Source organism: Orbicella franksi, chromosome 10, assembly GCF_964199315.1.
Source record: "Orbicella franksi chromosome 10, jaOrbFran1.1, whole genome shotgun sequence".
In the NCBI taxonomy this organism is placed as follows: domain Eukaryota; kingdom Metazoa; phylum Cnidaria; class Anthozoa; order Scleractinia; family Merulinidae; genus Orbicella; species Orbicella franksi.
Genome location: NC_138154.1, coordinates 30170942 through 30193573, shown reverse-complemented (window position 1 = coordinate 30193573; position 22632 = coordinate 30170942). Strand labels below are relative to the sequence as shown.

Here is a 22632-nt window from a genome sequence, read left to right as displayed (position 1 = left end):
CACGAGTGATGAGTGTTCGGCGTCGGGACAACCGCAGAACCAGTACTGGGGGATCCAAGTCTTGGATCCCCCAGTACTGGTTGTGCGGTTGTCCAAAAGCGCTTTCCATTCAGCCAAAAGTTTCGAGATTCTTAAGGCGGGGGTCTACCTGAAATTTGGTGGAAAAATGGAAAAAAATTTTTCGTTGGAATACACATCTTTTACTATTTACCTTTCCATTGACAAATGAATTTTTTGACTATTTTTAATAATTTAACGTCAGCGAGGCACTTTATTGGACGAGGTGATGTATAAAAATCGCGTTACCATGGCAACGGGAATGATAACTTTTGTTTTTCTCTTGTTTACTACCTCTTGAATCCCCAGGAAAGCGCGAAAATCGAACCACTGTCAAATAGGGCATTCTCTGTTACCTCTTACATGAAGTGGGGTATTGCCAATTGCATTATGGTATAGAATTTTAGCTGTGGGAGCATTGGAGGTCGGAGTATAGACATATAGGAATATTTTTGGTTGAATATGGCTGGGAAAAGGCATAGAAGTCGTTTCAGAAAAACACGGAAAGGAAAAGGGTTTAGTGGGGTTCCTTCGTACGCAAAATCGGTGGAAAAACCAGTGTTGGAAGAGGATGAAATTGCTCGCTCAAAACCGGAGATGCCCCACGAGAGTCACGAGGAGTTATTGGAAACAAGTGACATGGAAGGCTCAGACACGGAGCTTGATCAACCGGAGAGTGCATCTAGAAAGAAGATGAAGCTGTACAACTCCGAAGATGACAGTTCTGAAAGCTCAGAAAGCGAAACAGAAACTAAGAAAACTAACTTAGTGGAGGCAGAGGATGGTTACAGACTGGTCCATTTGAAGAACTTATCTTCAGTCCTTTCCAATGTGCACAGATGCGAGGAAGGTGAGTAAAGCAACATGAAACTTGTAGGACAGTTTATTTAACCAAATGTGTTTGAAATTGAAATTATAAATATAAATGTATGTAAGCAAATTTTATATATTTTAAAAATTATTGTGCATTAGTATTGTGGGAGCAGTGGGTATAGGGGGTATATGACAATAAAATTTTTGGTTGCTTTTACATTTTTGAAGAATGTATCTGTTTTTCAAATACACTATAATTGGTTTTAGGGAATCTGACTATTGAAGAGAACACTGGTAGGCGTGCAGGGCTGATGTCTGATCTTTCCATATGCTGTGATGGTTGTGATGAAGACACCACATTACACACCTCAGTCAACATCTCCAAAAGAGGAAAGTCATTTGACGTAAACAGAAGGGCTGTCTACCACTCAATTGAGACTGGTTGTGGTTACGAAGGACTTGCATCATTCTGCAGTATTATGAACATGCCATGCCTGTCTAAGAGGGCCTATTACAAGCAGGTGGAGACTATTTTAGATGTCTTAGAAAGTGTGACCAAAGAAGAACTCTTGAGTGCAGGCCAGAAGCTTCGAAAGCTTATCACGGAGGAGAATGGAGAGTCTGATACTGGAAATGTTATAGATGCGGCAGTAAGTTTTGATGGCACGTGGGCCAAAAGGGGCTTCACCTCATTGACAGGTGTGGTTTTTGTGGTTTCAGTGGACACAGGTGAGGTACTAGATTACCATGTTTTGTCAAAAGCATGTCAAAAGTGTGCATTGAAGAAAAGTCAGTGTGAAGACGACAATGAGCGATTTGAAGAGTGGAGAAGAGAAGATTTGGCATCCGGGGAATGCGATATAAATTTTAAAGGGAGTTCACCAGCAATGGAAGCTGAGGGAGCTGAAATTCTGTGGAAGAGATCCATAGAGCTGCATAACATTCGGTACAAATGGATGGTATCAGATGGGGACAGTAAAGCGTTCAGTGCTGTTGAGAATTTGTACAGCAGTGATTGCAAAGTTGTAAAGCTTGACTGTGTAGGCCATGTCCAAAAGAGGATGGGAAAACACCTCCTGAACCTAAAATCTCGAACAAAAGGAAAACTTGAGGATGGAAAGCCCATTGGTGGTCATGGCCGGCTGACTGAAGGCAAGATAAAACAACTTCAAAAGTATTATGGCTTGGCTATCCGTCAAAACACTCTCAAAGGCAAATCCCTCAGAAAGGGAAGTAGATGTTGCTGTGTATGCAATGAAAAAGAACATTGTTGCCATACTACATCACAGTGTCAAATCAGACAATCCTACAAAGCAACATAGATTCTGTCCAGTGGGAGAGAACTCATGGTGCAAGTGGCAACAGGCACAAAAACATACAAAGGGGATGACTGTTTGCCAGTGGTGTTTTTGGAACTGTTGAAACCAACATTTCTTACTCTCAGTGACTCCAAGCTTCTTGAGAGATGTGTAAGGGGAACAACCCAAAACCCCAGTGAGTGCATTAACTCAATGGTTTGGGTCAGGTGCCCGAAACATAAGCACCATGGAGCCAAAGTGGTGTGCTGTGCAGCTGCATCTGCAGTATGTCACTTCCATAAAGGAGCAGAAAGCAGAAAGAAAATTATGGAAAGACTTTCTATTCCACATGGGTCCTATACAAGCAGCTTAATACACATCAAGGACAAGAAGAGACTTTGTAAGGCTGATAGCCAGGCAACAACAAAAGAGAAGAAGCGTCGCCAGGGCCTATCACTTGTTCGCACAAGGCGGGAAGAAGCCCTCCGTGAGATGGAGGGCATCACTTATGAGGCCGGCGGCTTTTAATTTACTTCCTCAGACTCAAATAATGAGAACATGTACTGTTTGACACTTATTGGGAACACAGTTCGATTGATACTGTCTTTTATTTGTGTTTATTGATTTTAAAGCACTATTTCTTAAAATGTCGATATTCCGCCTTTGAGCAAAGATATCTCAAGATGGATTTGAGATATTGAGCTGAAATTTTCAAGGTAAATACTTCTTAGTGTGTTGATGGTAATAAGCGATGGATTTTGTGGTAAGAGTTAAAGTAAAGAAATTGTTGAGCATCAAAAATTCAAATTTTACCTAATTTGGATCTTGTAACTTGATACTATTGCTTTTTTGTGCAAATTTACAACTGAGCAAATCCCATCGCTTATTACCACTAACAGTATGTATTCTGTAAGATAATATGAAAAACACACAGTTTTCTGTAGCCCAGAATGAGATATCTTTGCTCAACTACACATCAGTCATGCACAGCAGGCGGCAGTTTGACCAGCCCGTGTCACGTGATACATGCAAGGGGTGTCACTAAAACAGCAAATTTTATAATCTTTGATTAAATAGCTTTCCAATGATATATAGTTGTCTGTGGTTTGGAATTATATCCTGACTGGTATAAGAGTTCAAAAAAGTTGCATTTTTTCAGGTATACCCCCGCCTTAAGTGAGGTAAATTTTATTTGATAAGTAGGTTGAAAGGGAACTGGCAGTCGAAGGGCTGAAGTGGACCTACTATACACAAAATTTAAAATTTTACAAACTCGAAAGATATTAGAAATTAATAATAGAAATTGAGTGGAACGAGAAACGTTCAGGAAAAAGTTTCGGAAATCAAGGAATACGTTTGCGGTGCACCTTCTTTGATAGAATTTCCGAAATTAGATGCCAGTTTCAGCCTCCCTATCGAGCGTGAGGTCACGAGGACGCGCGCGCGCGCGCGCAAAACAAAACAAAACAAAACAAAACAAACAAACAAACAAAAAACAGTAATGGCGGGCGAAGTATCTCAAGCATATCAATGCTCAGCTTTTGGTTTTCTGTCTCAAGAGTTCACTCTTGACCTTCAGCATCAATGCAATTTGTTTTCTGGCAAAAAGCTCGCTCTCCAGCCGTTTTGTAGCCTGCGAGCAGGCTCACCTTTGAGTCGCACGCGCGAGCGGCGAAGAGCAAAGCGATCCGGAGGGAAGGAGTCTGGTGAAGAGGTGCCAAGAAAGTCATTTTCTCATCTCGCGGCGTCGCCGCTCGATTTCGCACTCGCAGCTACGCCGCGCGCGCTTGTGCTCCACAACGTTAGCCTGCTCGCAGGCTAGCCGTTTTGTGATCCGGCGTTCCTTGCCCCCCACATCTACATCTACATTATGGGGGTCTTGCAAATGGAGGCATGCCCCCATCACTGCAAGACATTAAATAAAAAAAAATAAAAAGCAGGGTGGGGGGTGGGGGTAAAAAACCTTAAAAATATATAATAAAATATGTACATAATTTAAAAAGATTACTAAGAAAAATTTAATTAAGATTAAAAAATTACAACCCACACGTTGGGAAGAGGATCAACAACGGCTGGAAATCGAGCAAGCATCCGTCCGGATGCTTGCCAGTTGAAATTCATCCTGTGTGCATTAATTATTTCTTGCGTCCAGCCGCTCGTTTTCCCCCGAGAAAAGGCAGCACTTTTTAGTTCGAAGAATTCATTTACACAGTTTAAACTATTCCATATAAAGCACGCCATATGCAGCCAGAAGTATTACATCGCGAATGTTGCTAGGGAGAATAGTACAACTTATCGTTTCAGAATCATCAACACCTAGCGGCATGCACACAACTGAAAGCGACATGAATTTATTTAAGTTTAGAAGATATCCGTCTATTTAGACTCTATAAGGAGAGATTGAAGCTTTCGTATTTATCATTAAGATGTACTTCTTTGATTGAAATTAAATGTTTACGTGTAAAACAGTTTTGTGTGAAATGTTTATCTGTCAAGAAAAAGGGCGTGCGAAACGAGAAATAAATAAACTGACTGTTTTTTTTCCAAATCTCGAACCACTTTGCGCCCAATTGCCGTTCTTCGGGGTCTTCGCTTTTTCGCCTACTTTTCGACGTCTAGATTTTTTCCTCGCCAATTCGCCTGTGCCTCGCCTCCATTACCTGCCCTAGGTATCCTCCAAAAGTGGGTTATCACAAAAATAACACGAACGGCCAAAGGGGCTATACCTAATAATAAAACAAAGCTCAACCCGCAATTCCGGTTTCCACTTTATTTCACACAAGACAAAATGTCAACAATAACAAAGACAACAATGAACACTCTTCACATAAGAGATTTAGTCTAAGTTCAGTTGACTGCGCTACGAAAATCGAAGGCATTGTAAAGCTAACAACCCGTTACAGTCTCCCTGACAATGAGAATAAAACAGAGCGAGGGTTAGTATAGATATCGTGTTACTCGTGATTGTCCAAGGGCCATTACGCTTGGTCTTCGAAATTTCTCATTATCCAAAGTTAATTTATTCTTTTGTTTATGTCCTCCACCAGTGCCAAGCTTTGACTTCGTTGCCGAGCAAATTCCGAGAAGTATTCAATCATCTTCGTAGCAATACACTACGCCTTCGCCAGTCCGGACATGATCATTTGCCAAAGTTCTTTCTTCTTAGAATGACCCCATCGAATACTCTGCAAGAGTTCATTAAACTGTGTCATTCCGCCCGGTGCCATGCAAAAGGCTCCCCGTGCGTGTCTCAGGAGTTCCACAAACTCATCATACTCGCTCTGGGAAATGTTTATCAAGTTATAATGGATACACTGTGCGTACATTGTTAGACTCTTCTGTACTAAGGGACTAATAGTTGGTGAACGCAGATTCGCGGCGAGCTGAGCTGGGTTGGAGCGAGCCATGTGTCTGGCGGCCTCCAGCGCAAGGTCGTGCAGAACGAATGGGCTAACTACTGCATTTAACGCGGCTACGCAAAACCTCTGAAGATGCGAAGTACCGAGTTTGGCAGACAGGCTGCACAACCATCTAATGTCTTCACTGCAGCTGGGATTACGGGAAAACTTCACGCTTGGGCGGTCATCTGAAGTGCGCCTGGATAAGAACTCCAGTGCCAACATACCAACTCTGTATGCACTGTTCAGATAGTACGAGACTTGTGTTCCTTGCTGCGCTGGTGTGATGCGATTTAAATGCTGGTTAGAACTTGAACTCGCACTTGTGGTTTGATACGGGGGTGGAGTGAGGCCGGCATACGCTCCCGATAATGAAAATTGAGTCCCTGGCAAGGATCGCGAGAAAGGGTATGAATAATGCGACTGTGAACCGGACCGGTAGCTTGAGGACCCCCCTGATAAATAAGCCGGATAGTGCCCCATCATCTGATGGACTTGCTGGTGCATTTGCTGCTGAACATATTGCTCGGGCGTGGTGTACAGGGGGGGAGGTATTGATGAGTAACTGCAAGGTATGGTGAACTGTGGTATCTGAGGCACGAAGGGGCTGAGTGGAGGAGACTGGCTCGAAGAGGCTGAAGGTTGAGACGATCTACTCAACACACTTCTGTTTCTTGATTCGCTTTTAGCTGGCCTTGCGGCTGTGCCACTGTTGGTCTGGTTTCTTTCGTGAAGGTGGAACCAATGTTTGGCAACATCAAAGAGAACTTCGGGGTACACACCACCACCCCGAGCGGCGCTTTCAACGGCCTGGCAAGCTTGGTCCAACAACTGCGGATCCTCCTCGCGACACTGAGACAGAACACGCTGAATTTCGCCCGGATTTAAAGTGGTAGCCATGTGAAGACATGACAGGCCAAGCTCAGCTGCAGCACGCACCATGGCACGGTCATTTGACCTAGAAGCTCGATCAGCGATAGATGCCACTTCAGAAGGCGTTAGGTTCCCTTCCCAGTGTTCCAGGAGAAGGGCTATTGCCTGATGACCAATCTCCATGGCTTGACCTGAGATCCAGGAAACATGCGATGAGTACGTTCGTGACAGCCAGTTGGGGGATGTTCGATTGTGGAGTCCCAAGGCAAAGAGGCCAATTTCAAATGCACACAACTGCAGTACTCTATGAGGTCCAGCTTGAGTGTCGCTGCTTGCTGTCTGGGTAAACACGGATGTGCTGTTGCTCCCCCCAGCTTTACTCAGCACAGTCTTGGCAAGCTCGAACATGAAATGCGCCTCAGCCTCGGTAGCCTGATAAAGAGCAGACTTGCCGCCTCTCTTCTTCCTTCGTCCACGTGTCCTGTTACGGCGGCGGCTTCTGTCAGTATCATCAGCACTTGCGCTGGTGCTTCCTCTGGCTCCTGATTCACTGGATTGTTCTTCTATTGCCTCTAATGGTGCTGCTGCAGCATCAGCTGCTTCTCCTTCATTGTAATGTTGATCATCACGGCCAGGGGAGACAGATGCTGAACTGCCACTTTCAACGACCACATTCAGGGAACCTGACATCCCTTCATCATCAGCAGCAACTGAAGGTGAAATATGAACATCATGCGTTTCGCCTGAATCCACCGAAGTATTTGCCGTCCCTGAAGAATTAGCCATCTCCTGTTGAGAATCCTCGAAGTCAGCTTCAATATCCGACACATCTCCTTCAGATGAGAGATCCTGACCGGCAGGGATTTTGCCAGTGATAAGAACTGGCCTGTCGCCAGAAGCGCAAGTAACGTTCACGGTCTCCGAGGTACCTGGTAAGGTGTTTCTTGTTATCTTGTTGCTACAATCTGAAGTTTCATTCAAACGTGGTACGTTAGCAATTAATCCAGCCGCAGTAGGGGATTGGAGATTTGGACGAATGCTTTCTGTCAGGACTAATGGCGGAAGATCGCCACAGACGAGAGGGACATCTCCAGCTGGAGAACAGCCTTGTGGAACATTTTCAATTGGGTCACGGACTTGTGGAACATCTCCAGCCGGACCACATACTGGTGGTACACTCTCGACTGTACCAGTAGCACGTAGGACACGATCAACAACTGCAGTAATGTGTGGTTCCTTATCTAACATGCTAGATCGGTTATCCCGAGTGCATACCTTCACACCAATGTCACCTTGGACAGGCTCTGCATCACTGGCATTGGCGGCATCTTGTTTTGGGACGGACATTAATAAGTCATTCGGGACAATCACATTAGGCAAATCCTGCCTCGGGTCAGGAACAGCAGTTTTACCTTCAGCAGGGTCATTTAGTTGAAGAGCGTGAACATACGGAACAGCAGTACGCATGCCTTTCACAAGATCGGTTTGATGACCATCCACCACCCGGACGGGAATTGGAACTGAATCTGTGTCTACTCCGCTTGAACTTCCGCTTTCATCATCCATCGATACAACATCTGCAGCCAGTCTTTGAGGCGGAGGTCTGGCATTCCCTCCACGTGCTTTACATCTGTCTACTACTGAACTACTGTCTTTGCTGCTGCTGTCTGTGCCACTGTCACTAGTACTGGAGGAATTTTGGCCATTGCTGGAGAACAATAACAACAAGAAGAAAAAGCAATTAGGAAATACTCAACACAATAAGTAGAGTATATGTAATTTAAGCATTATCATCGCTAGCTGTTACTTGGATTGGTTCACTAGGCTTCTCAGAAAGCTTTATGATAAGCAAACTTGAGATTATCGAAGTAAGCAAAAAACAAACAAAGCAAAGAGACCTCAAGGTGAACAACTGTGACAACTGAAACACGTTCCTAGGACTTTATTCTTTATTTCTTCATTCGCTGTATATTTTAACCAATGCCACAAGAACCAGCCAGTAGACAGCCACCAAACTACAATCATCATGAACGGCAACAAGACACAAGAACGCGTTATCAATTTAAAGCTCTGCGTTGTGCTTTCAAAGGTTTCAGATATTCCGGAAATGTCACTATCCAAACCCTGAAACAGGCAGTATTTCTCATGAATATGCAAATAAAATGTCAATACCCAACTACACCAGCAATACGTCTACCTTGCTCTGCGGCTGGGTAGCCCTAAGCTAGCTCTGGTCTTCACAGCACCGCCGTTGCTGGACGCCTCGCTTTCCTCACTCTTGTTCTCCTGTGAATCAGACCTTTCGACTTTCTTCTTGTCTTGCTTCACTCCAGTACTGTTTGGTAAGTTATATCGGTTCTTGTCCAACAGAACATCCATGACTTGGCGAATCCTGGAGGTATCATCTCTGCAGTGAAGGAGAAGTGCTAGTGCCAAGTCTCCTCTCTGTTTTCTTGTACCCTCACACAACATGGGGTACTGGTTCTCTAAAACATTTCCTTTCATCCCTGGTGAAGAAAGGCGTTTGCCGAAGACTCAGTTAATAACCAAGGAATTTAGCACATTGTTGTAACTCTTGTGATGATTACCTAAAATACCTACCTAAAATATTTACAACTACTAATGGCCTAAATTCTTTAAGTTACCAGTCCCTGTTTGTTCGAAGGATGGATACTGCTATCGACCGGATAAATCACTATCCAGTAGATAAATTTTAACATAACAAACCACGCTATCCACTGGATAGTGATTTACTCGGTGGATAGCGCTATCCACCTTTCGAACAACCCGGACCAGGAGGCCAAATCCTGGAACACCTTCCGCAAATTAATTTTGTCCTGTGATACAGTGAAACTTCTATTAAGCGGACCTTCCCAAGTACCCGCTTAATAGAGGGTGTCCCCTTAATAAAGGTTTATAACAATTGCGCAATGTTTGTTAACAATTAACATTCAACGGTTCCTCTGTACTGTAATAGAGTTTCAGGTTGTTAACTAAGCTCTCCAGAGTTCAAGTTCATCAGCTTTCATTACCAACTTTAATTTATTTGTAATAATGCCCTTTCAATACAGCAACGATAATACGGATACATTTAATCGTCTATGAAATCGACTGTTTCAAGGACGTAATCCAATGCCACATTGAGAATTCAGTTCGGTGTCCGTTTAATAGAGGTTTTTAACAATAGAAATTAGCCAAATACAATTTATTTTAGTTTCTGCGTCCGCTTAATGGAGGTGTCCGTTGAATAGGGGTTTGTTATAAGGGGAAACATAAGACGTTAATTTCGGGACCAGGCAAAGTGTCCGCTTGATAGGGGGTGTCAGCTTAATTGGGGGTCCGCTTAATGGAGGTTTCACTGTATTGCACAAATTTATATAGCAACTTTATTATAACTTTTCTTTCATTAGTTCGAATTTCTAACATTAAGTAGCTCGAAGAAATATTAGAAGCAATGCTACTCTGTAAATTCGAGGGTAAATAAAGTTGATGATTAACTGCAACGAGTTTCTAAGAGAGCCTGAATATCTCTTGTAACAAACTTGATGCCCTTCTCTTTGAGCTTCTTTGAATGATGTAGGTTTACACAGATCGGTGTATTGTAGTGACTTTGCTGGGTTTTTACTCGGTTTTAAATCTCAATTCCGCAGCAACGTCCATTTACACAGACGATTTTTGGTGCAATTTTTGTCATACCGTAATTTCCACCGTGATGTTTTTGGCACTCGCGCTCACTCGTGTTGCAACCAACTGCAATTTCAGCGCGATTTGAACACGATATTGCTAGAGTGTCTATGGAACGTGATAAAATGAACATAAATTTTATATCAGAGCGTCTATAAACGTCTTATCAACAAGAAGTGTATTTTCGTCGTAAGTTGGAAACCACAGCTGGTTTACATGCGCGATCTGGAGGTCCAACACTGGCGCGAAATTCGTAGTGGAGATCGGGACAAAAACGGTATCAAAAATCGCTCGTGCAAATATGCCTTGAAATCAACCTACATCGTAAATAACATGTCACAGTTATGAAACTCAAACGTCCCTTACGACGCTCGTATCTCCTTGACTATTCCATTTCCTTACTATGAGTAGTACAACGAGTGCAAACTCACAAATCTTCATCATAAATCACAAACTCCCAATTAATCATTTCTCTTATTTACAATACTGCACCTATAGCATGGAGAGCAGCTTGGAATCCTAGCTCCTCGTCCTCTTTAGTGATGGTGCAAAGTTTCCCTGTCACCTGTCGCTTGGTTTGTGTTCCACCATTACTTGGGCACAGCACATCAAAGATGAATGTGGCTAACATGATAGGCAGTACAGCTTCACCCCGCTTCAGTTGCCCACGATACAGGAGCTCAGCTTTCTCCCTAACAACTGCTAGTTCAGCTGGGCCAAGAGGAAGTTTCTTAAGCAAGCTAACCAGATCTGATTCTTGATTTGAAAGTTTTACCTGCAACATTGCATATAAGATACTTGTCAGACTGACTGCTATGTGATGGAATGACTGTTTATATGAAAGTCTTTTATTCCACACACGCTTATCAACATAAGGTCGGCCAACCAAAGATTTCCAAGTTCACTGTCACTGCAGTGCTAGCATCATTCTTCAGTGGAAATTTGCTCTCTTGTCTTCAATGTGACCTCGACTGAAGTTAAGTTCCCCTTGAGCTCAAACAACCTGGATTTAAATTTTACTATTGTAAATAACTATAGGTTTTTTTTTAGTATTTTCTTCTAATTTAACTCGTTTTTGTTATGTCCCCGTATTAGTAGGGGAGTTTTTCCCCAGCTAGGTGGTTGATGACATTCTTAATAAAGTTTCTATCTATCTATGGGTTGAGCTTAATTATTAATGTTTGACTTGCATGAGGTAGCGTGGAGTATTATTATTCAACCCAGATGGCATTTTAGTCCATCGCAAGTTACAGAAGCCCTGACAGACACTGGCAGCATTTGATACTCCTTCCCTGGTGGAGGGAGGCACTGAGAGAGTACAATACCTTGCCCAAGAACACAACACTATGACTCTAACCATGGATCGACCCTGGTCTGAAGTCCAACCTGGTAATCATCACAAAATTTCAATGCAAAAAAGAACAGTCTTCCCATCAGGGGTTCAATTAACATTTTTAGCAGGACGGCAACTGTTTTTCACAGGAGGTAAAGCTTATGGAAAGAAAACCTTTCCTCTAGATGGTCAAACCAGGTGGGCAAAGTCATCCTCACAGCCGGTGAATTTGTCCAGTGCCTAGCCCAACCCCTGCTTCCCATTCTGATTATTACCTCCAACGCCTTACTCCTGGCCGGCTGCCTTGGCATCTCCAGACCCAGCATACCGACTCTAAAAGCCAAGTGATGGCAGTGCAGGTCCTCTGTGAGCACATTACAGAGAAAAGCAGCTTTTAACAAAATAGTACTTGTGAATGAACTTGGGCCTGGACCTCTGTTACTGTTTTTTGTACCATCAGAATGTGCTGAAATGTTCAAGTTACTCCCATCACTTAGAATCTTCTCTGCGAGTTTCATGGCTAGTTTGCCGGCAATGGTGTGGTACCCATGAAGATGTAGAGCCTCAGTTCGAGCACAAAGCACCTCCAAATCTTCATCGACGTCGTGTGCAGGGATGGGAGAGGATTCTAAAGTGCTGCTAGTGTTTTCTTCACTTACACCTTGGCTGCCTCCCACGCTACAGAAAAATTAACAAACCCTTACTTCATTTTATACTGGCTGAAATACCTTAAATCACAAAAACAACTATCAAACGTACCTCTATAAACCTTAGTATCTCAATTTTATTCACCATCGATACAAGTATTACTGTTGCACAAAACTGAACCGAGAACTCATGACCAGGTTCCCTTTTAAATCTACATGTAAAAATCCAATACAGTTCAATTTCTCAATCTGTATATATATTTATTGTATGCACCACTCAATAATATTCAAATATGATTTGCATAAGCAATCATATACACTACATGTGATATTTAAAAATTCCACCAAAACTGCACTGGCCTCCAGGTGAGTGCTATTTAAAAGAATTTTCTAATATCACAAGTAGTGTAAATTCCTTAATTATCATTTACACCAAGGGTTTCATTAAGGGCCAGGCACCTGGCAAATTGACCATCTGTGAGGACAAGTTTGCCTGCCTGGTTTGACCATCTAGTGGAAAGTTTTTTCTTATCAAGAAGTTCAGTTTAAAAAGTCTTGCCCGCCTGTGAAAACCAGTTGCCCACCTGCTGAAAACCTTTAAGTTAATGAAACCACTGCTGTTCAACACTTTAATTCTTAACATTTATATCAATCACAATAAATGTATTTTATCAGTCATATAGTAAACAAAATAATGAGAAGACAAGGAAGCTACACAAACCTTTCAAGAGGTCCCATGCTGTTTTCAACAAGCACAGTCTCTGGAGAGTCTGCGCTTGATGTATTCTCTTCTAGAACTATCCCTGGCTGAAGATTTTTCCAGTCAAGTGAACAAGCCTCTATGGCAGGGCAGAAACCAGGGAAGCATGACATTGCTGTTGATGGAATCACATGACTGGTGCCTCTTCCTGGCAAGTGGAAGGTATACAGAATGAGTACACTGAATGGAATTCAGGGATGGATGGATTGACAGACAGGTGGACAAAGAGACGGACAAAATAATGATTAAGTGATCAAATAATAAAATGAACATAGAAATCAACCGTAATGAATCAATGAATAAGTTGACCAATTAAAATTTGAAAGACGTTTCCAGACTGAAGGGGAAAAATATCGCACTCAGGTGAGTTAATAATTAGGAGTCAATATGCTTCAGCAGCCTGACAGATTGGAAAGATATTTAGTAACACATTGAAAAGTCATGATTGCTAAAATTTACTCCTCCATGCAAATTGTAGTGCAGTCAGGCTAGGAGATGTCTCCACCTGATTTTGGAGTGTTAAAAACAGGCTGGTTGATTAATGTGGCTACCTGCCCAGTAGCAGTTGATTCAGTCCCCAATGCATAATGCACAAATGTTTCAAATCACTATGAAGTGGTCGGTAGATAATTATGTTTTATTCTAGTTCACACCTGTCCTGCCTTTGTCTACCGCTTTTTGGTGCCACTCTTGCAACTGACTCTTAATCTCCTCTCGCTCCTCATCTGTCAGTTTGGGATTGAGTGCTGCCAGTCTCCACAAGGTCACAAGCTCATCACAGAATCCAGCACAAGCATGCTTAGTGGCTTCTGTGCTTGCAGCATTAGTATTACCCCTGTAACTATTGCCATGGCTATGAGATGATGAATTGCCGGCGGCTTGACTGCGACTGTCAAACCACCAAATCAACACCTGATCGTTGGCCAGACATTCTTCAGTGATAATGGTTAGAAGGTTCACGGCATTCATATCACCTCTACGGAACAGTTCACGGACTATGGACAGCAGGTTCCACATTCCTTCTGGTTCCCGACCTCGTAAAGGCCTGAGATGATTTGACCTGCATGTGATGACAGACTTGATCAAGAATTTAAAAAACTGGTGCATTTAAGAAAACATGAGGACTAGTTCATCACCTTGTAGATACTGGTTAAATGGATAATTACAAAAACAAAAATTTTCAAATCTAAAGTTCAAAAAGAAGGCAATACCAATCTGTATAGAGGAATCAGTTTATATTTTCTAGTAGCCTTGTATTTTTGGTTATTTCTATTTATAAAGGCTACCAAAATATGTATTTATAACCTAGATAATGAGTGGGATACAACAGAATCAGATCACTTCTCAGTCTTTTGATAAACACCAGTTACCACTTAAAAAGCCTTTCTGACAGTAGCTTGGGTGCAAATGTACTACTTTCTTTGAAATCTGTAAATTACGTTGGTACATGTGTTTAACGGTCTTACCATTCAGCTGCTGTAGGAGGAGCAGTGTTAGCTAAATACAGAGCATTCACATCACTAAACACTAAAGGACTTGGACCACAAAATCTCACTAGCATCTTCTTGATATTTTCATGGAGTGCACTTTCATCCAGGCACCATTTTGAGTGATCAGCAGCTGATGGTCCTGCAGTTGGATCTAATGAAACACAGCAAATTGTACAGTAATCTGTAACAAATTTTCTGAAGACATTGTTTGAAATGTATGTCAGCCTGTAAATAAACTGGCTCTGAAACGGAAGTAGGGTCATGCAGTTGTTACTATGACAAGCTCTCACCTGGAGCTCCTGATACAGAGTTGATAGCAGATTCTTGTGATGATAGTAACTCATCTAGGAGTCTTTGTGCAGTAGGAAGAAGCTATATGTAATTAAATGAAGCAAAACCAAAACTATTAAAGGCTTTTTTGTCCACTACAACTATAATTCTACTGAAAACTCCTTCCTGGCAATGTTTCTTTAAGCATAAAAAAATAAAGCATTTTTCCTCAGTATTCTCTAACAGTGGATACCAGTTTCAAACACACAAGGCATTTAAGAAAAGTAAATTAGTCTTAAAAAACCTTTTTTCTGCATTGGTGGAAAGAAAAACACTAATCAATTATTAAGACATTAACTGTGGTCTTGACATTAACTGCCATAGTGAGTTTGTAAAACTGACATTTTCATCAATGATTTGCTATGAGAAAGGGCTGATGCTTGAAATGCCAACTTGACAATTAATCAATGATTAGATCACTCAAATTATCTACTACGTATATGTCGTATACTGCCATATTTATCAGTGTTTGAAAACAGAAATTATAACATTTGCAACTGATGTATCCAACTTAAGGATGCAAAAGAAATAGATAGTACTAAGTAAACAGTAACTAGCCACAAATAGGAACCAACATTTTTTTCAAGTCAGCCTACATACAATAATAAATAAATAGTACCTTTATTTAAGTGTCAAATGTTATAACAAATTTACATAGCGGAGGTGGCTACACAAATACTTTAGCACGGATAGAATCCGTTTGCACATTCAAACTCGGTGTTAATTGTTTGATGTAAAGCATCTCGTTGACAAGACAATCGCCGAAACGTCGGGAGATTATATCGTTTGTTTTTACTTGTCAAATGTATTTAGCACTATTAAATGTGCTAATTGGGGACACTGTAAATAAATAAACAAATATTTCAAATATAACATATTAAACTATCAAGAATCCCAACTGGTTGGAGGCTGACCAGTTGGCTATTTACACAACGCGGTCGAGGTGTTGTACTTGGGGATACCGAGAACAATCCAGATAGTGGTAGGGTGGAGGATTTGAACCAGGGACCTCCAGATTTCAAATCCAGCGCCCTCAACCACTCAGTCACACTGTGTCCACAAGTAGGATCTTATACGTGTAATGACTGACCATGAGCATCCTTACCTGCTGAGGCAGTTCACTGATAAGATACTGAGCAAACTTCTGTAGCTGATCTCGCCTTAGACGTGACAGATATTCTGACAGGGGAGCTCTAAGACACACCAGGTGTGGAAAGTGTATTCTGAAGAGGCATAAAGCAATTACGTGGGAACACCATGTCACAGTTTGATCACAGGTACAGTTACAAGATGTGATGCGTCCTCTGTCAAAAGTGACAGCAACATTAAAGGTTCCTTTGCTTTGGCAAATACCATGAGGTTGGTGGACTGCGGCACTTAGATGAAAACCTGCAAGTGAAAAGAGATGCTGTGAACAATACCACTCAAAAGTAAGTTACGTGTACCACCTTGTCTTGTAAAACACACCACACTATTGTGTATGGCCCATCTGCCTGATAAACCATTCAGGATGTTACTTACTTCTGATTTTTCTCAAGTGTTTTCTGAAGTACATGTACTGTAATTTGGTTGTTTCAAGTTGTGGGTAGATATTTTGAGGAAATACCAGGGTAAAACACTAAGAAACTTTACATGTAAATATACTGTAACTCTCTGTACCTTGCACAAATGTTACAAAGGCAATCAGGATAATGTCAAGTGAGCGAAATACAAGTTGCTCATTTGTTTATTGTACATTAAAGGTTGGTAACAAGATCTTTCTCATGCTTCAAAAACACACTTGTGACAAGTAAAGAATACTGCTTTGTTTCCACTATAAATGTGAGAGGCAGTGATGAGGGCAACTTTGAAAACGGGTCTACCTAACAGAAACTGTAGTTCTTGAGGATGTTTTTTGGTTCCCTCTTTTTCAGTCGGGTAAGGGGGTGGGGTGGGGGGATATTCCAAAGAAAGACCTCTTTAAAACCTACATCCGCTACACCAGAAAACAGTCTGAGAAGTCCTTTGTACTGACAATTAAAAGGAATGTATAGTCCAATGTTATCATGAAATCACTAAAATGCCAATTGAAAATGAAAAATAACAGATAATTATTTTAGCAGTATCCCCCTGGGCCGGGTTGTTTGAAGTTGGATAAATGGTAACCCAGGATTATAAAAGATGATAAAGGGTTTAATTACTCTTGATGAAAGTGTTTTCTGAAACTGGAGGACTGAAAACATAGAGATTTTTTAAAAACCCAGACACAGTTTGGAGGGGTAGACAAAGAACTAATTGTGATGTCATCACTTCCTATGTCAGCAGATTGTTCTGATAAACAACTACCCCAGGAGAGACAGAGCTTTCCATAGGTGTGTCCATTTTGAAAATTTACTAAATGCTGACAGAGCTACTGTAATGGAAAAACAAATGTTCAATTATTGATGCAAAATTGCTGGTAAAATTGGCCATTACCCCCATAATTGATCAATGTCTCTTTTGTCAGTCTTTTGAACAGTCAGTACCAAAACTTTTGCAGCTGATAGAAAGGATGTAAAGAGTACAAGATAGCGAGGAAAGAAAGAGAGAGAAAAAAAAGTAAAGGAAAAGGCAGGACAAAAGTCGCAATGCATCAGCGAAAAAAAAAAAGGCCAAATTTTGGCTTATGTGCATGCGCTAAAGTAAAACATTGCTCATTAAACTACAGAAACTAGTTGAAAATCTAGATGAAATGTAAAATGTTGCATTTCTAGCAAAAGTTTGTACAATTTAACAACACTGCATGTCAAAAAACCATTTGACAGTAAAAAATACCGCTTTTTTGAAGCAAAATCAAGCATGAAATTAGTATAGGTAATCGCATGGGGCAGAGTAAAATTAAGGATTAATATCACGTGTGTTTTCAGAAGTTGCTGAAAACACAAGTGATATTAATCCTTAATTTTACAAGGACACATTGCAATTACTTGTCAATGAAACAGAGGGAAAAATTACTGAATTTCTGAATGCGCTCTTGAGTAATCGGTCAGGAAGCCATTTAAAAACACAGGAATGAGCTGAATGAAATTTTATTTTTGCACAAAGATACCAGGACATTGACTACCAGGCCTGCTAACAAACTTTCAATTTTGAAAATATAAAGTTAGTGCTTTTTTAAACAAAGTTAAAATGTTCAAGACGCTTTCAGATCACTCAGAATCTGATTCTTTGACGAAGAAACATTAATTTTGTATCCTCGCCTTATATCACTTGTGCTCTTCTGAACGGCATCATTCCTGGCGACGTTCAAAGTGACGATGCAGTGACTGAAATTGTAAACATGGCTGGGAGCACACAAAGATGCAGTGGAATTTGCAGGATAAAGTTGACTTAAAGCATCTCTTGAAGGACCAGGCCCAGTGTTGTCAATGGCTCGTGAAATAATCTGCTGCTCTCGTTCGTCAAGCCATAATCGTCAAGCCCGTTGTCAGACGTGTGGCCTGTGATATTCGTTATTTCACACTTCGGGATACCAGAACTTTTCAGTTTCTTTACCACGGTTTTTCGTGCACTATGGTTGGTCAAATTCTTCTCAGGACACAGATCCTTAAGCAGTGAGTTCTTTTTCATGTTTTTCCTGATTGTGTTTATGGTGTTCTTTCCTATTGGGGTTTTCTTGTACCAAACGCTTGAAACCGACTTGTCGATGACAGTGAGGTAAAACGGACCGCTTTTCTTCATTTCGCTTGGTTGCTTTCCCAGATATCGTTTGAACAACATCACGGGACACCTTTCCTCATTCCCTGTGGCAAACATTTTGGGGATGATTAGTCTGGTTTTCACCCTAAGTCGTCCCTGTCTCGTCTTAGTTGGACCTTCCGCAAAAGTTAGAAATTTGTTTCCTTCATCGTCGCATTGTAAAGTGAAATCTTCAACTTTCATTTGGTGGTGTTCTTGTGGTGTTCTAGGCCAAAGTGCTGAGTGAGCATGGTGTTAAGTAGAGTTCATGGAGTTCCTCCTCCAAGCTGGCTGTACTGCCAGAGGACTTATTCCTCTTCTTTAGTCAAACTTCTGGATCGGTTTGGTCGCTTTCCTTTGCCCTGCTCTCCCTGCTCTTGCAGTTTCCTGGCCTTCCCTTCCAGGACTTTTCTGGAGTTAAGAAACTCCCTATCTCGGAGGATGGACTTTGGATAGGCTTTTGATTTTAGATATCTCTCCAGTGATGACTGCATTACTTTCAGGCAGTCGGGCTCGTAGTCGTCCCCATTTTCTTTTCGTAACTCAGCATAAAACTGCGACAGTTTTTGGTCGAGGACATCGCTCTTGTACTCTTCTAAATTTGCTCGGAAGTTTCTTTCATTCACCCACTTTTTGAAAATGTTCTTCCAGTACTCCATGCTTTTCCTGGTGTTTTTGTCAATCATGAACAAGTAATTTTGCCCTCTTCACAAGCAAAATTAATAAAAAAATACCCTCTTCATTAACCAATCAGCATTCAGTAATTTTGCCCTCTATTTTATTAAAGGGTTAAGAGCCCCATTCAATTACATTGTAGATCTAAATATGAAATCAAAATTCATACTGACCCAGGATTAGCTTTATGAGGCTTTCAGATACCAGGCCCTAGATCTTAACAATTAATACTCTTATTTTGTCACTGGGTGATTTTGCTGTTAGTATAAGAAAGTCTGGAATGATTTTAAGCTTCCATGTAATTTTATTAAACTTCTTTGTATATCATAGCAGGCTAATCGTCCCACAGTACTGACTGAAGACGAATCAAACCGTGTTGCTTATACTTACCAATCTGTAGGGCGTCCTTCACCGCCTGCACTTTGAGAAGTTGCTCGCCTTCAAGAAATTTGTCCGGGGAACCATTGGCTAAACAAGAATATAGTCGAATGTCTTCTTCGAAAGGAGGGAATGACCAAAACGCAATTCTTAACTGGAGTTGTTCGGGAATTTCAGGACATGTCCTTTCTACTGTTTCAAAAGGAAGGTGTTTAGCTACTGCTCTAGCGCATATTTCAATTAGGGTTTCCACTTTTTCTTCACTGAAGTCCCCATCAAATTGAACACCATTTTGAGAATTCCTCTTCCAACCTCGCCAATTTCCACAAATGCTCTCGGGCTCTGAAACCCAAGAACATAACGAATCCTCCTCAAAACGATCACTGTCATCGAAGGAAAGATGCTCCTCGTTGTTTCCTTCCCACTCAAACCATAATTCCATGTCCGTTCGTTGTTTACATGAGCCCGAATTTTATGAATTTTATGATTCCGCTGATTTATACCGCCATGTTTTTATCGGCTGTTTACGTTAGGACCCAGATCTCCACGACGTCTTGCCTCGTTTTGGTTTGCAAGGAATGGCGCGATCTTCCGGAAATTGTAAATAAACCCCTTCTCGCGCCCAGTATGTCGGCTGGTAGTGTCCGTGGCTGAGGAGTGAGGAGGGTCCCCAATAGGTTTGGCGGGATGCGGGATTTAGCTTTTTTTTCGCCGTGATATTTGGGATTTGAGCTGAAAACAGGGGCGGGAAGCGGGAATTACAATTACCAGCGGGAGCGGGATTTCGCGTTTTTATAGGGTTGGGATGCGGGATTCGTAAGGGGAACAGAGCGGGAAACGGGATTTCAATTCTTACATGACCTCATGTAAGAAGACTCCGTCTCGGTCCATAAACTCGCAAAAAAAGAACAAGGCCAATATCCAGCCATCTTGACCGAACAAGCTTGGTCAATAAAGGATTTATTATAAGGCTTTCTGGGAAATTTTTTTGCGGGACACGGCGGGTAGTCCCGAGCGGGCAAGATAGCTCCATCTTGCCCGCGAGTCGGGTAGCTAATCACAGCGCAGGATTTGATTCATCTTGCCCGCTCACGGAGCTAGCCATATAATAAAAATTGTTATTGACCAGCACAAAAACCACAAGCTGGCAGAAACGTGCGTATAGCTGTGTCAGGTTTCAAGTAACGAATAGCAACAGCTCTGCACCCTGTCAGGTTCTGTCAAACGTATCCATTATCGCTTGACTGCGTTAGTACCATGAGACTGTATGAGGTCTTTGAGTCCTATTTCTACTGATTGCGATCATTTGTGTTGACCTTTGAAATCAATGACATCCAGGGCGCTATTGTCCATTTCCGACATTTTCGACGCGTGCGTCTGTAATCTTGCCCCCCCTCCCCCCGATCCTTTCTAGTTTTTCTAGTCTTTCGACCTTTTCCAGAGCGCTTGGTTTGTTTTGGCCAGGATGACCACTCCGGATGGCGGTGATAGTGATTTACCGTACGAAGTATGAGAATTACGAATTGCGTCGCCATATTTTACGAAAGGGTGTGCGAGCAGGACTGCCTTCTTTTGGAAAGAAAAGTTCTGAGCCCAGATCTCAAGGAAAATGAAGCCGCTGAAAGCTTTGAAAGAAACTGTCAATTGTATTTACGGGCCATCTCTTAAATATGGGAATGAACAATCTTTTTCTTTCACTGATACGTGGACAAAAGAAAACAAAAACAGTAAACCGTTTACTGAAAGAAACTGCTACCCATTGAATTTTTTTGTAATCTTTTATATGATTTTCATTTTTAAAAAGTTTTTGTGTTTATAAGTAAATCAATTATTAATTTAACAAATTATTAATTAACGCAGAAACGTCTTTAAAAAGTGGGCGGGATTGGGATTTCCTGGCAAAAAAGGGCGGGATGGCGGGATGAACAGGAAAAAATGGGCGGGAAAGTGGGAATTGAGAACCCTATTGTGGACCCTCGCTGAGATATCGTCCGAAAAATGAATATTTGGCCAAGAAGCGAAGCTTCGAGGGCAAATGTGAAATTTTGAGGACAATCTCTCAGCCAACATTGCAGCGAGCCAGAAAGGGTTTTATTTTATAACCCTCCCATTAATTTTCTGCATATTTTGTCGACTTTTTTGCACTTATCGGAACAGCTTGGCGATCAGTTTTTTTTTTTTTTAATGTCATTATCAGCGGATTCAACGAAAAGAGTGTTTTTCTTCCATGAAAATAATGAAAATGAAAAGGTGAAATTCTAGAACTGGATTTATTCTTTTTAGCTTTGTTTCTTTTCAACAGAAACAGTCGCAGGGCAATTATCGACGCAGGCGGAGGTTATTGTGTAAACTACCCAGTAATTTTGCACCACGTGATGTAAAGTAGCCAATAAAATTGCGCGAAATTTAAGCGTGGGTTATAACACTGAATAGCCCGCATTACAGGCGGATTAGCGGGCTCTAACGCGATACACGAGCGCGCGCGAAGCGCGAGGCGAGGTTTTTCTCGCCTTGCGCTTCGCGCGCGCTCGTGTATCGCGCTAGAACCCGCTAATCCGCGTGTACTGCAGGCTAAACACTGAATGTATCGGCTCGGTTCAACCGGAGAAGTTTCGAAAAAGCCGGTCCACCTTTCGGTTAGACCGGTCTGATCGAAATGGACCATTCTATTTGACCTTTCCGACCCACTTTCCATGTTCAACATGGAGGAGAACACTTATCATTGCAGCGATTGTAGACGTATTTCCAGCTGGCACTTGGTTCCGCTGAACCAAGTGACAGCCAAGTCCAACCAAGTGACTCGTAACTTAGGACTCATGTGCAGTAACAAAAGTTACGCAGCTGTATGACGCAGTGTATGTTTCGGCTGTTACATGTAAGAACGGTCCGATTTCCCGAGAGAAAGTTATTCGAAAGTAGTGTTTGAAGGTCTTTGAACTCAACCGGCAAATATCTGGGAACAGCCTGCTCAAAATAATCCATCTACGCATAAAGCCCCAGGCAGACCACTCTATGTGTTCGTTGTTATAAATGACTATGAATCTATGAGAGTTATGAATAAAGCTCTGAAAATTGCATATCTAAATTACATCTCGGTCTGAATATCCCATTAAAAGTAATGTAAATGAAATGTTAATCGACTCATGTGTGGTGTTTTTTCGACTTCCTGGGCCGTCTGAAACGTCTTTTTACGAAATTAC

The 22632-nt window shown here is 41.7% G+C and overlaps 1 protein-coding gene and 1 pseudogene across 2 annotated transcripts; one reads left to right on the top strand and one right to left on the bottom strand.

Annotated features, from left to right (window-relative positions):
• Nucleotides 1-519: 519 nt before the first annotated feature.
• On the top strand, nucleotides 520-4829 carry LOC145500678 (uncharacterized; annotated as a pseudogene). Its single transcript, XR_014051134.1, has 2 exons — nucleotides 520-907; nucleotides 1138-4829. The product of XR_014051134.1 is annotated as an uncharacterized LOC145500678 (transcript).
• A 94-nt stretch (nucleotides 4830-4923) lies between these two features.
• On the bottom strand, nucleotides 4924-21161 carry LOC145500674 (zinc finger SWIM domain-containing protein 8-like). Its single transcript, XM_081480199.1, has 10 exons — nucleotides 19445-21161; nucleotides 15789-16072; nucleotides 14644-14725; nucleotides 14330-14504; nucleotides 13517-13923; nucleotides 12825-13011; nucleotides 11732-12134; nucleotides 10616-10898; nucleotides 8637-8946; nucleotides 4924-8147 (listed from the first exon to the last, which is right to left on the bottom strand). The coding sequence occupies exons 1-10, from the start codon at nucleotides 19872-19874 to the stop codon at nucleotides 5282-5284; spliced, it is 5427 nt and encodes a 1808-aa protein (XP_081336325.1). The 5' UTR covers nucleotides 19875-21161; the 3' UTR covers nucleotides 4924-5281.
• Between the last annotated feature and the right edge of the window lie 1471 nt (nucleotides 21162-22632).

Coding starts and splice junctions, on each gene's coding strand:
- LOC145500674 (XM_081480199.1), bottom strand. CDS start 19,874: ATGGAATTATGGTTTGAGTGGGAAGGAAACAACGAGGAGCATCTTTCC. Junction 10,899..11,731: donor CCAGGAGTAAGGCGTTGGAG/GTAATAATCAGA, acceptor GCAATGTTGCAG/GTAAAACTTTCAAATCAAGA. Junction 8,148..8,636: donor CTACCCAGCCGCAGAGCAAG/GTAGACGTATTG, acceptor ATTGTTCTCCAG/CAATGGCCAAAATTCCTCCA.